Source organism: Alligator sinensis, unplaced genomic scaffold (genome assembly GCF_000455745.1).
Source record: "Alligator sinensis unplaced genomic scaffold, ASM45574v1 scaffold783_1, whole genome shotgun sequence".
Lineage (NCBI taxonomy): Eukaryota > Metazoa > Chordata > Crocodylia > Alligatoridae > Alligator > Alligator sinensis.
Window position 1 is genome coordinate 2,003,051 of NW_005842197.1, and position 11,549 is coordinate 2,014,599.

Sequence of the window (11,549 nt, forward strand, 5' to 3'; positions counted from 1 at the left end):
CAGGAAGCTGGACTACATGACTTCATGAGATCCCTTCCAGCCCTGTTTTTCTATGATCTAAGAACAAAAAGGGGCAGAGATCTCTCTTCAACTTCCAAATGCCTATGCCTTTGGTTGCTGGAGTCCCAGTGTCCAGCTGAGAGGACCTTTTACTCAGGGCCTATGTACTTCATTGATGAGACAGGAGAATAAATGAATGTGGCTTGTGAAGTCTACCAAAACAATGGCTGAGCGATATAACTGCACAAGTACATCAGGGGAGCACATATCAGGGCAGGAGAAGAGCTACTGAAGCTAAGGAATAGTGCTGACACAAGACCAAATGGCTACAGACTCATCACAAATGGGTTTAGGCTGGAAATCGGAGGGCATTTTTAATTGTCAGAGCAGTGAGGTTGTGAAACAGCATCCCCATAAGAGCAGTGGGACAAGAAGCCTGACTACTTTTAAGTTGGAGTTTGATAAATCAATGAATGGGATCATGACACGGCTATGTGCAACAGCAGGAGAGTGGAGTCTGTGACCCATCTGGTTCTTCCGTTTTATGTTTCATGTCCGTGTCTATGTTGCATGTTTTTTGTCCCTGCAACAGGGTTAGTCTATACCGCTCTCACAGTGACACCAGGACAGTCATTGAGAAACAAGTCCCATCTATTTGTTCCCAGTATTTCATGCACCACTGGCTGAACCATGTCCTGTTGTCTCTCCTTGCTGCCTGTCCAAGCATGCTCTCAGGATCTCAGTCACAGGCCCTGATCCTGGGAGCAGCACTGGGCACCCTTGGCGTCATCCTAACCGCAACCACACATTTACCCAGCAAGCTACACATGCAGTGTGGGAATGGGTTGGTGGGCCTTGCTTCTCAGTGACATCTCAGGATGGCCACAAAGATCATAAACACCACCAATGATCTGAAACAAATCTGCCCTAGAAACCCTGTTGTGTGGACAAAGAGCCAGCTCCCCACTGTGTGCTCCTTCCTGACCGCTGCCTTTGGGTCAGGCTACAAGACTGGTTTATTTAACTGGCTTATGTTTGATGCTTGTGGATCCCATACTCTGCTTCTGTATCTGCTACACTCGTTTCTTTGTTCTTCCTATACAATTTGAAAATGGTCTTATTTTGAATATGTGATTTGCTTGTTAGTAAACTGTGGGGTTTCTCACACATTTTTGTAAGGCTGGCTGGTTCTTTTGTAGGTGCCTAGAAAAAGAACACAAAGGATCTTCTATCACAAAGTAATAAGATGCCTTGAAATAGCTCCCTCAGAAGTAGACAAATGAAAGAACTGAGTATTGCAATAGTAAAAAAACAATGGCCTCCAGACTTCTCTCAGCGCTGGTGCAGTGACATGCAAGCAGCCCAAGGGTCGCATGTGCTTTGTATAAAATAAGGCTGATTCATTACAGCCGACATACTGCACACACAGACCACAGGTCCACCCAGCTGAAGCACTGGGATCAGACACAGGAAGGCATGCCAAAACCTCTTATCTCCATGGGCAACACTGCCTCATTAAAGAGTGGAGAGGGAGCTGTAGCCACCTTATAGACTCTGCATGAGACATATCTGCTGGGGCCACAGAACTCATGAAGGCATCAGGCATGGAGCCTCTTCTGGTCGTGATTCTAATGCACAAACTGGCCTCAGACTTTAATATTTAAAATCAAGTTGACAGTTCACAGGTGGCTGGGGGCCATTACCAGTAGATCTTCTTTGCTGCTTTCTTCTATAGCCTCTATCTCTTCAGTTTCCACCACGGAGGACCCAACAGGGGCCAGTTCTGAGAATGGAAGAGATAAGTTTATCAGCTCTGGCTGACAGGCTTCTTCTCCTAGGTATCCCATACACTTTCCAACTTTTTCAGCATCAAAACAGACTTATCACACTTATGGTCTGAGGACCCTCCACCCTTTCTACTGAAGAACATGCACCACTAAGCAGAAAGGCATGCTATTACTGTGGTGCCAGGAGAAGACCATGCAAGAGCAAGTCTGGCTGTCATCTAGTGGTTACAGCACTTTGCTGGGAGGGACTTCCTTTTCTCAGCAAAGTGCTCTAACCACAATAAGGAACCCTTGTATTTGCTCCCTTTCTGGCCCAATAACTCTTGCATGCTTGACCAGCAGAAGGGATGGAGACTGCCCTCTCCCAGACTATTCTATGGGTAGGGCACTATTCAGTGGTTAGGGCACTTTGCTAGGAGGCACAAGATGTGGGTTTGAATCCTTTAAGCTAAAGAACCTGGGACTCCCACTTCAAAGGTAAGTGCTGTAACCACCAGGCTAGCAGTTAGGCACTCACCTTCAGTATAGGAACTAGCTGACCCAATCCACGGTGAAAATAGGTATCCAATGTGCACCCCCAAGTCAGGCACCTCAGCTCCAGAGAGATCCAATAATTCAGAAATACATTTGCCCCTAGTGTTTCCTGCTGGCCACCTCTAGGTTCTCCAAGTCACCCTTTGGGGGCACCTCACACCTCCCATTCTCTGTATAGTGCCCAGGTGCCTAACCCTGCGCAACCCTTCAGATGTCCTTAATTCTCCACACTGACTGACTGTGTAAGAGCCTACACACCCAATACCAGGTCATCCTCCTGGGGCCATCTGCCTCAGTTTCAGGAACTGCAACACCTAAATTAAGGCACCCAAGGGGCCAATCTGGCTGATACCCACTGATCTCATTTTATGGAGGCATGATCTGAAATAGTGACCTAGCTCACACAAAGTCATAGAGGGCATTAGCAACATTACTAGAATTAGACTGCAACAAAGCTGTCTGCCTGCCTAGATTCACATCACAGCTCACAAAGCTCTTGATTTGGGCATGTTAGGGACCCATGGGAGACCCTTATGTTACAGCCCAATCTGCCCTACAGGCTAATTGTGTTCACATGGTTTATGCTTGCCTGAGTGAAGAGGAAAAAAATGTGACCTCTCTCTCAGAGAACTATGGATGTGTGCAACGCAGTCACTATGCAGGCACAGCAGCACCGAGCTCAGTGGAGGCTGGGCAAAGTAGCTCATCCAGCCTGCAGCATAGGTATACCCACTACCTGTGGCTATACCTATCCTGGGAAATCCTGCTTGGAAAAATAAAGACTGCTCCATGCTCTGGCCTCCACTTGCTGCATGCTCATTCACCCATACCCACAATAAATTACATCAATTCTTTGCTTAATAATAGTCCCTGTATCATCGTATAAACCAGCCTGTCGTTGTAGCTCTTCTGGCACTCTGTCGTCTGCCTTCATCTGAGTCTAAGGACAACAGGTTTCCATCTAGGGAGAAGTGGATGGCCATCTGGTCCACGCTGCTTATCGGTTTGTATGTCCGTTCCTGCAGAAGGAAAACAAAAACTCAAAAGACTCAAATTGGGGCAGCCTGATTATTTTAATCAGTACATCACTTTTGCCTTCGGATGCTAGAGCTGAACAGGTTTATACTGATAACCAGGCCCATTTACCATTCACACCTGTCACACTGCAGTTTCCACACCAACAGGAAATGAAATGACTATCTGAGTCTAAAAGCTAGTCAAAGCCACAGATTTACAATATAGGGAGAAAAATCAGGGCTATTCCAAGAAAGTCTATCCATGTTCAAAAGAAGGGGTTAGGGTTTGATTCAAACCCACTGGGATCAATGGGCTTCTTTCTGCTTACTGACCTAGACATGTGGGCAAGTTATCTGAGCAGTGACCTGAGGGGTTCCCAGCTCCACTTCCAGCTCCTCCATTCACAGACCAGGCAGCTCGACGTGAGGCTGAGGCTCCAGGAAGGTCAAGACCCCTAGCAGCTTGGAGCAGGACCAGCGCTGGAGGCTGGGTGGTAGTGTTCCTGCCTACCACATGGGAGCTCCAAGTTCAAGTCCCAGTTTTGGTGACTTGGGGTGAGTGAGCTAACAAGGAGAAATTCCTCTTGCAGTGGAAAGGGGCCCTTGTGTTTTCTCCCTATCCAGGTACTTAAGCCCTATATTTCTTTGTCCTTTGACATTTTGTATTCTGTGACTTTTTATATTTCCCCAACCAGTACTGTTTGCTCTGCTGTTTGTGTTTTATATTTTGTTAACCCTGTCTTTTGTCCATGATTTTAAGTGTCTAACCTTTGTTGAATCCTGCCCCTTGGGCCATTGGAGTGTCCACTATACCCCCTGATTATGCCTGTTATGTTCCCAGTATTGTTCCCTCATTAAAAGGTATATGGTTAAGTCCCCAGTGGTGGTCTGGCTCTGCTCTATAGGGGGAGGAGAGTCCCTACACCTCCCACAGCGCTTGTGCACCTGCTTTGATCCCTTCAATTGGAGAGGGGGTACCTTTTGGAGTACCGCCCGGGTTACACTAGCTAGACACATTACGGGAGCAGCCTGCACCAGGGTGATGGACAACGTGCCTGCCCCCTGTACCCTACAACGTTGCAGGAGAAGCTGGGCTTCCTGCAGCACACTTCTTCTCAGAGCCTCCTCAGGAATCCTTGCCATACACCTTACTCCTGTTAGTGGCTGCTTGCCACAACTTGGCCCTTAATTAGCATTGATTGCACCGGAAACATTTTGGAACTCTGATGAAATTTCACGAGCCTGGATCCTGCTGAGTTATAAATGCCCTAGGGACTGTGTAAAGAATCCTCCCTTCCCCCTGACCGCTATTGAATGGAAGGATTTATCGCCCGAGATTAGCTGCACTAATTATGCTCACTGTCAGAGTTGGCTGAGAAACTGTTTTTAGCTGTTTCTGCATGCACAATTATGTTAACGTTTATAGATTTTTACCCTTTGCAACAACCCCTGGAGAACTGCTGTGAGGATACATGAAATAAAATAAAGCCTTAAGAAAAGTCATGTTTCCTTGCTATAAATTAAAGCCAAGCACAAAATCAACAAACGGCAGACAAATCTCAGCCCAGTCTTATCCAAACTCGAATCTGCTGGTCAACAGCACTTACTTTAAAGCTGTATCTGACGATATTCTGTGGAGCATGAGGGTTATTGGCAGTCAGGATGCGTGTAATCTCCTCCTTTAATTCCTTTGGAATAGAAAAACAGGGTCATCGATATAACCCAGCTCTTAATGCTGAAGTAGATAATACAGAACAGGGGTGCTCAACCCCTGGCCCATGTGCCAGATCTGGCCTGTGGTCTGCATTGCTCCCCTGCTGCCAAATTTCTGGACCCATGAGGGGCCAAGACCCTGCATATTAGATCAGGCACCTGATCCCAGCTGGTAGGGGAGGTGCCAAGCCCCAATCCCAGCATATGATGCCAGTGCCAGGCCCCCAGGACCCAATCCTGGCATGCAGGGATGGAAGGGGGTAATGCCAGACCCCTGGGACCCAATCTTGGTGGTAGGGGATGGCACCAGGCCCCCAGGGACTAACCGTGATGCACAAAGCAGAGACCTGGCAGGATGGGGCCCAAGGGCACAATCTTGGCACACAGGTTTCCAACCAGCCCACAGACTGGCCCCCTGCCCCTCACCTAGCCCATGGGGCCAGCAGGGTGAGCACCACTAGTACAGAAAGATCAGCATGTTCCTTACTTCTACTGTGTTCAAACTGCAGCAGATATCTTACCCAAAGCTTATGCCACCAACTAAACAACATCAATAGTAAAGTTCCTGCAGAATATAAAGTAATATGCAATGTCATGTATGTGATGTGAAACTAGAAGCAGTGGCATCAAGTTAAAGCCCTGTTTGGCAGACACCGCTGGGAGAACGTTTATTCTTACGGGCATTTCCATTACCTTGAATGGGACTACTCAGATTCTTTCATCGTACTATTACTGTTGGATACTACTGAGATTGTGACAGCACTTGAAAAGAGCAGGAGGTTTTCTTCACACTGAGGAAGACAGATCCTGGCTTGAAGCATGCACAGTCCCAATGCCTAGAGAACACTAAGCCCTGCAGCGAGTGTTTTCAGTTATTAACAGTGCCATTAATGAGTGGAGGGGTTGGAGGAAACGTATATATTTCTTTCACTGAGCATATGGAGCTCCTGGTGCAACACCACATGAGGCAGTGCCGTACCAGGTTTGTAAGGCCTGCTCTTTGCAATGGGAACGAGGATGGTCTGGAGTCCCTGGCTCTGCAGCTCTGTTAGAGCCATCTTGCCAGGGAATACTGCAGAGCCCTGGAACCCTCCATACACAAGACCCTTGGACTCCTGCTGGTCCCTGGGGTCCTCTGGGTTTGTGTTACAGCTCATGAACTATTCTACAAGGGGTAACAGTCTCCCAGGCCTTATCATCGAAGCTGCTTTTAATGTGGTTTGTAGCTCAAGGTAGTGCTGCAGTTTAAACTGCAGTTATTGCACACTGAAAACTAGCTGAAGTGTCTGCTATAGCAGAGACTGCCCTAAAAGCAGCCATCTAAAAGGACAGCTTTGGGGTTTGGGAAGGTTTTTTGGAAAAAAAGCTCATGAAAACCACACGCACTGTTTTACTCACCGCCTCAGTCAGCTCCAGCTGATCTGGGGGTTTGATTAGAGTTTTTGCTTGTGCCCATTCGTCTTGCCCTTCTCCCACTTCAGTGGACGCATCTTCATCCTTGCATGGAAACAATGAACCCGTTATGCACTGAAATCATGACAGTTCCTTTCTTTACCAAAGCAGTATTCCTCCAGTCCTAGGTGAGGGCACGAGAAAGTTGCTGTTCCTAATCTGACCTGTGCAAAAGATGCTTTGGCCAGTCTTAGCTAACACAGAGCTACCTGCCTGGGCTATAAAAGTGCTGGAGAGCTCCAGCCCCATCAAACGAGGTGTGAAACTACTCAGCACTTCCCAGGATCAGGCCCTTGGTTACCGTAGAAGCTAGCTGCCCCATCTGAAAAATCATTTATTCCTCTTCTCAAAACAGGAGCAACATTTTTTACCTCACCTTTGTGACTGCGACAAAAATGATCAGGGACCTGGGAAGCAAGATTGATGAGGAAAGGTTGAAAGAACTAGGGGTATTTAGCCTGGAGAAGAGAAGAGGGGGGGGGGGGGGGGGGGGAGATTTAAGAACAGTCTTCAAATACTTGAAGGGTAATTATAGAGAGGATGGAGATGGACTTTTCTCTATGGCTGTATAGGACAGGACTAGGAGCAATGACCTTAAGCTGCAGCAGGGGAATTTTAGGCTGGAGATTAGGAAGAGCTTTTTTACTATGAGGACAGTCAAGCACTGCAACAGGTTACCTAGAGAAATTGTGCAATCTCCATCCCTGGAAATGATCAAGAACAGGTTGGACAGACATTTGACAGGGATGGTTTGGTCAGGGCTGGCCCTGCCTTGAGCAGGCAGCTGGACTAGATGACCTTGTGAGGTTCCTTCCAGCCCTACTTTCATATAATCCTATGATTTAAAGGATGATAGTTTTAGTTCCCTTGATCCTACTGCAACCAACCTCTAAATGAGCCATCATTCACTAAACCAAGCCTGTACAAAGACTCAGTAAAGGACTCACAGTTACTTTGAAATATTGTTGCACAAGCTACAGTACAAATTAGATCTGCTATAAAGATTTAGGCATTCTAGTTTTGGCAGAGGAATGTTAAATATTTTCTTGAAAAGGCTAGGAGGTTTCACACTGAAGCAGAAACAAAAATCTAACTGCCACTGCAATACCACACAGAAGCATTTCTTGGCGTAAGGTACCTGATGATGTCATGACACAAGATTATTAATGGAAAAGTGACGGTCGGCTGCAGGGCTGCATTTAAATTCTGATTCATTACCAGTATATTTGCAAAGCATGGAGTCACTCACTAAAGAGTTTAGCAGCTTGGGGCAACGTTTCTCTGTTCTACTGAAATGTGTAATGACTTGAAGTTCAAATACATCAACTTTTCCTTTAAATACAGCCTATTACACTACATATCAGTTAGCCCAGTGATGAGCCATCCACAGCACTTGCTCAGGCCAGGGTCTAGCTCTAGCTGAACTGAATGTGCCCGTCTGGGTTTTGGTGGAGTACATAAGATGCCCATTACAGAAACACTGCGTGATATTTATGATGGAGCTGAAAAAAAATCTTCAGGCTCCTTCCCCATCCTACCAAACAGCCAGGAAGAGACTCCACTGGGAAGCAGGAGAATGAGAAGACAACTCCAAGAGCCAAAGACAGCCTGAGGCTCTTGTCATGCTTTCTGAGTGATGGTGCTCCAGTACAGCTTTGTTATTTATACCGCACCATGGCAGTACAAAACACTAGACAATTCATTCTAGTGGGCATGCACCTAAGAGTGCTGTATTGGACAAATGCCGGTTTGACCAGTTTGTGTGTTTTAATTTTCATAACAGGAAAGAAAATAAATAAAGGCAGACAGGGAGAAGGACTAGGATTTCTGTCTCTCAAGAGACTAGGGTAAAAGTAACATTGTTAATTGTTGAAGTTTACTCAGACTGAATCAGGACACTTAGGGGGCAAGTCTATTATCACTTGTGTGGCTAAACAGCCATGGAAGTAGATTTTTGGCATTACGCGCAGTTTGCAATTCTATTACCTGTGCAGCGTGCACGCACTGAAGACATGACTGGGTAATGCCTAACCTCTGGCTAGGTGGCTAATGTACTACTTTGAGTGGCTGGAGAGACATGCATTCAAACACATTTGGGAACAGAGGGGCTATAATCCTTGGTCTCCTACTGTCTGGGTGAGACAGCTAAGGGTGCCCTAATTGCTCAGCTACCAGGGCTAAAGCACAAGGGGGTTGTCCTCTCAGTCCATGTAACAGTTGCTGGTCCTGGTTTTTTGTCCAGCTACAATTTTATGACTTGTGATTGTATACCGACTACCTGCATGTAGTGATGTGCCTGCCCAGCCAGCACGTGGCCTATTGAGCATGCTCAGTGCACATGCACATGCTACAGTCAGAGTAACAGAATTGAAAGGTGTTCCTAAGTGCCAAAAAAGCTACTTACACAGTTAGTGAACTGTCATTCAGGCCCATAAAGAAACAAAATTCTGCCTCAGTAATAGGATTATCACTCACAATTCAGTGTCAGTCTAGTGTGATGCCATTTCCATACAGAAGCTGATAACTAGGGTGGCAGGGTTTCACCAGACGAACAACATTCCCTCTTTAAAGAGCCAAAAAGGAATACTGAATGGGATCGAGATATGTCATACGGAGATGACAAGCTGCTTACTTCCATCAGAAGTGATGAGCCTTGTAAAATGCGTCAGCTGATGTAATTCACTTAACTCTGCTAAAGTCAGCGGAGCTCGGCGGACTCACGTCAGCTGGGGGCCAGCTCTACGCACAGATCAGAAAAAGACACCATCCACAGCACGTATTTGTCTTTCGGTAAGAAGGCTCAAAACATAACATTGGTCTAACTGTTACGGTTCTGCATTTAACCACAAGAAACAGAGCTCTGCTTTCAGGTTTCTAATGACAGCATGTACTTTACTTGCAGCTCTTGTCTGGAGTCAGTTTGCATTTTTAATCTTGTCAAGTTGTGGTTTCCCTTAAATTGGTTTTAGTTTAAATTTCCATCTTATGCTCTAATTTCCCAATAAAAATTCCCTTTTTAATGGACATCTAGAGCCACTCTCTATTGCTAAATAAATCTCCATGTCTCCAATTAGACAACGTACGGCCGTGATTCTAATGGAATCGATTTTGGTTCTCAGGGATGCACAGAAATACAGCCGCCTAGAAAGTTTGGTATTTGGTAACTATAAATGAGCACCTTACCCGTTTTCTCGAGAGGCTTCTAGTGGGCTTTGACTGTTGCAGCTTCCCTCCTGAGGGTAGTTGCTCACTGTGGCTCTGAAACAAGAACACGCAAAGTGAACAAGGTGATATTTCCAAGCATAACCAGAGCAGAAAAAACGAACTGTAAAGAGCTGGCCAGTGTCCGTAACAATAATAATGGCTGGAGTATCAATAGCTCTGTCAGCCACAGATCCCAGCACCTTCTACAAACTGATTTAAAACTTTAGACAAACAGTCTTAACCCACTGCTGGAAGGCATTCACCTTTGCAATATAGCACAGGAGCTGTTCAGCAGCACGCAGCAACACAATACAATGCTGGCTGATGCTGTTATTTGTACAACTGTTGCCCTTCGCCCTATTCATAAGCCAGGACCCCAGTGTGCTTACTGTTGTACATGCACATCGAACAAGAAGATGGTTCTGGCCCCAAAGATCTTACATTCTAGGTATAAGAGAAGAGATGAGAGATGGATACAGATAGGATGAGGGGGGGTACAAGGAGACCAAGAGACAACGGTGGTCAGCTCAAGAGGTGGCGCACTCAGCATCCAGCAAAATGAACCACTGTCAAGTGCTTTGAAGTCACTGTTGTGCGGGCCGGGAGCGACCCGAGCCCTTTTCCGCGCTGCCCGTGGGCTGTGGCCAGCAGCCCGGGCACGCCGGGGCGGAGAGGGAAGGCCTTCGAGCTGGAATTAGGCACGGACGCGTAGCGGTAGTTTAAAAGATTGTTTACTTACACCGAGATGGCAGTGGTGTAGGCTGGAAAGCTTGATTAAGTTGCAGTTACAGACAGACAACACAGACGGTCTCGTGGAGGGTGCTAGGCTCCACGGTGCAGAGCGCCGGATGCTCTGGGTGAACAAGCCACCAAAATAGGAATCGTAAATACGTCTTATAAAAGTCGCGTTCGAAGACGGGAAGAGGTGGGTGGTGGATCAGGCCGCCACGCTCCTCTGGATCTCACACAGGGTTTCTATTGCCCTGCCGTGTACCCAGAGTCCCCACGAGATGGATGTGGAGTCCTCTTCGGCTTGGGCGGAAACTGCTCAAACCTCTTATACGGCTAATAGGCCAATCGCTAGCCGCCACGTGTGAATAATTTAGCACTAGCCAATCACGAGGAACGAATCTACAAACCAGTGGTGGGAACTCTTTTGCACCGTGCATTCCTCTTGCAACATGAGCAATGCACTCTGCAAAAGAAGCTGCAGAAAAGGCGGGAAACTCGTCCCTGCACCGGGGTTTCCTCTGCTACAGGAAACTCTCCCGTGCAATGCTCTGCAACTTGACGGGGATAATTCTGGTGCCGAAGCACACACACAATCATGCCTTTTGGGTCATGACAACTGTGATAACGAAGAGTGTTGAGGAAGGATGAGAAGAACAATGAAATGACTTGATTGATGTTTAATGGGGGGCTTCTCCCAAGCACGAGGTACAGGATTGCAGAAAGTACGAAGGTGCTTGTTTAACAAGTGGGCAATGGAGGCTGGCATGAGGAAGGCACAGATCCTTCGACAGTGAATGAGAGATGAGGTAGGACCTGGATAAGCCATGAAAGGCCTTGGAAGGAAGACATGCAGCTTATGATTGACGCAACAAATTGGGAGGGGCCAGTGATGGATGACAAAACAGGGCTGGCACAGAAAGTCCTATCTGAAAGATGCTAGGCAGAAAGAATCTGCAAGACGGAAGGAAAGCCTAAATGGACGACCTAGACAAAGGTGCTAAGCCAAAATGATGTCCAGGTTGTGCACTTAATGGGGTGGACATACAAAGAAGTCACCGCAGGATAGAAAGGGGTGGGACTTCATTGTATACCACCATACTAACACATATTG

General features: G+C 46.8%; 1 protein-coding gene across 1 annotated transcript in view; it reads right to left on the minus strand.

Annotated features, from left to right (window-relative positions):
• The window catches only part of DNAI1 (dynein axonemal intermediate chain 1), a 210,982-nt gene that overhangs the window by 188,764 nt on the left and 10,669 nt on the right, over nt 1–11,549 (minus strand). Inside the window, exons 2-6 of the mRNA XM_006026569.2 lie at nt 9,686–9,760; nt 6,449–6,547; nt 4,945–5,025; nt 3,214–3,340; nt 1,704–1,783 (exon numbers count right to left, since the gene is read on the minus strand). Of these exons, the coding sequence (XP_006026631.2) occupies nt 1,704–1,783; nt 3,214–3,340; nt 4,945–5,025; nt 6,449–6,547; nt 9,686–9,760 (462 nt within the window). The remainder of the gene's footprint in view (nt 1–1,703; nt 1,784–3,213; nt 3,341–4,944; nt 5,026–6,448; nt 6,548–9,685; nt 9,761–11,549) is intronic.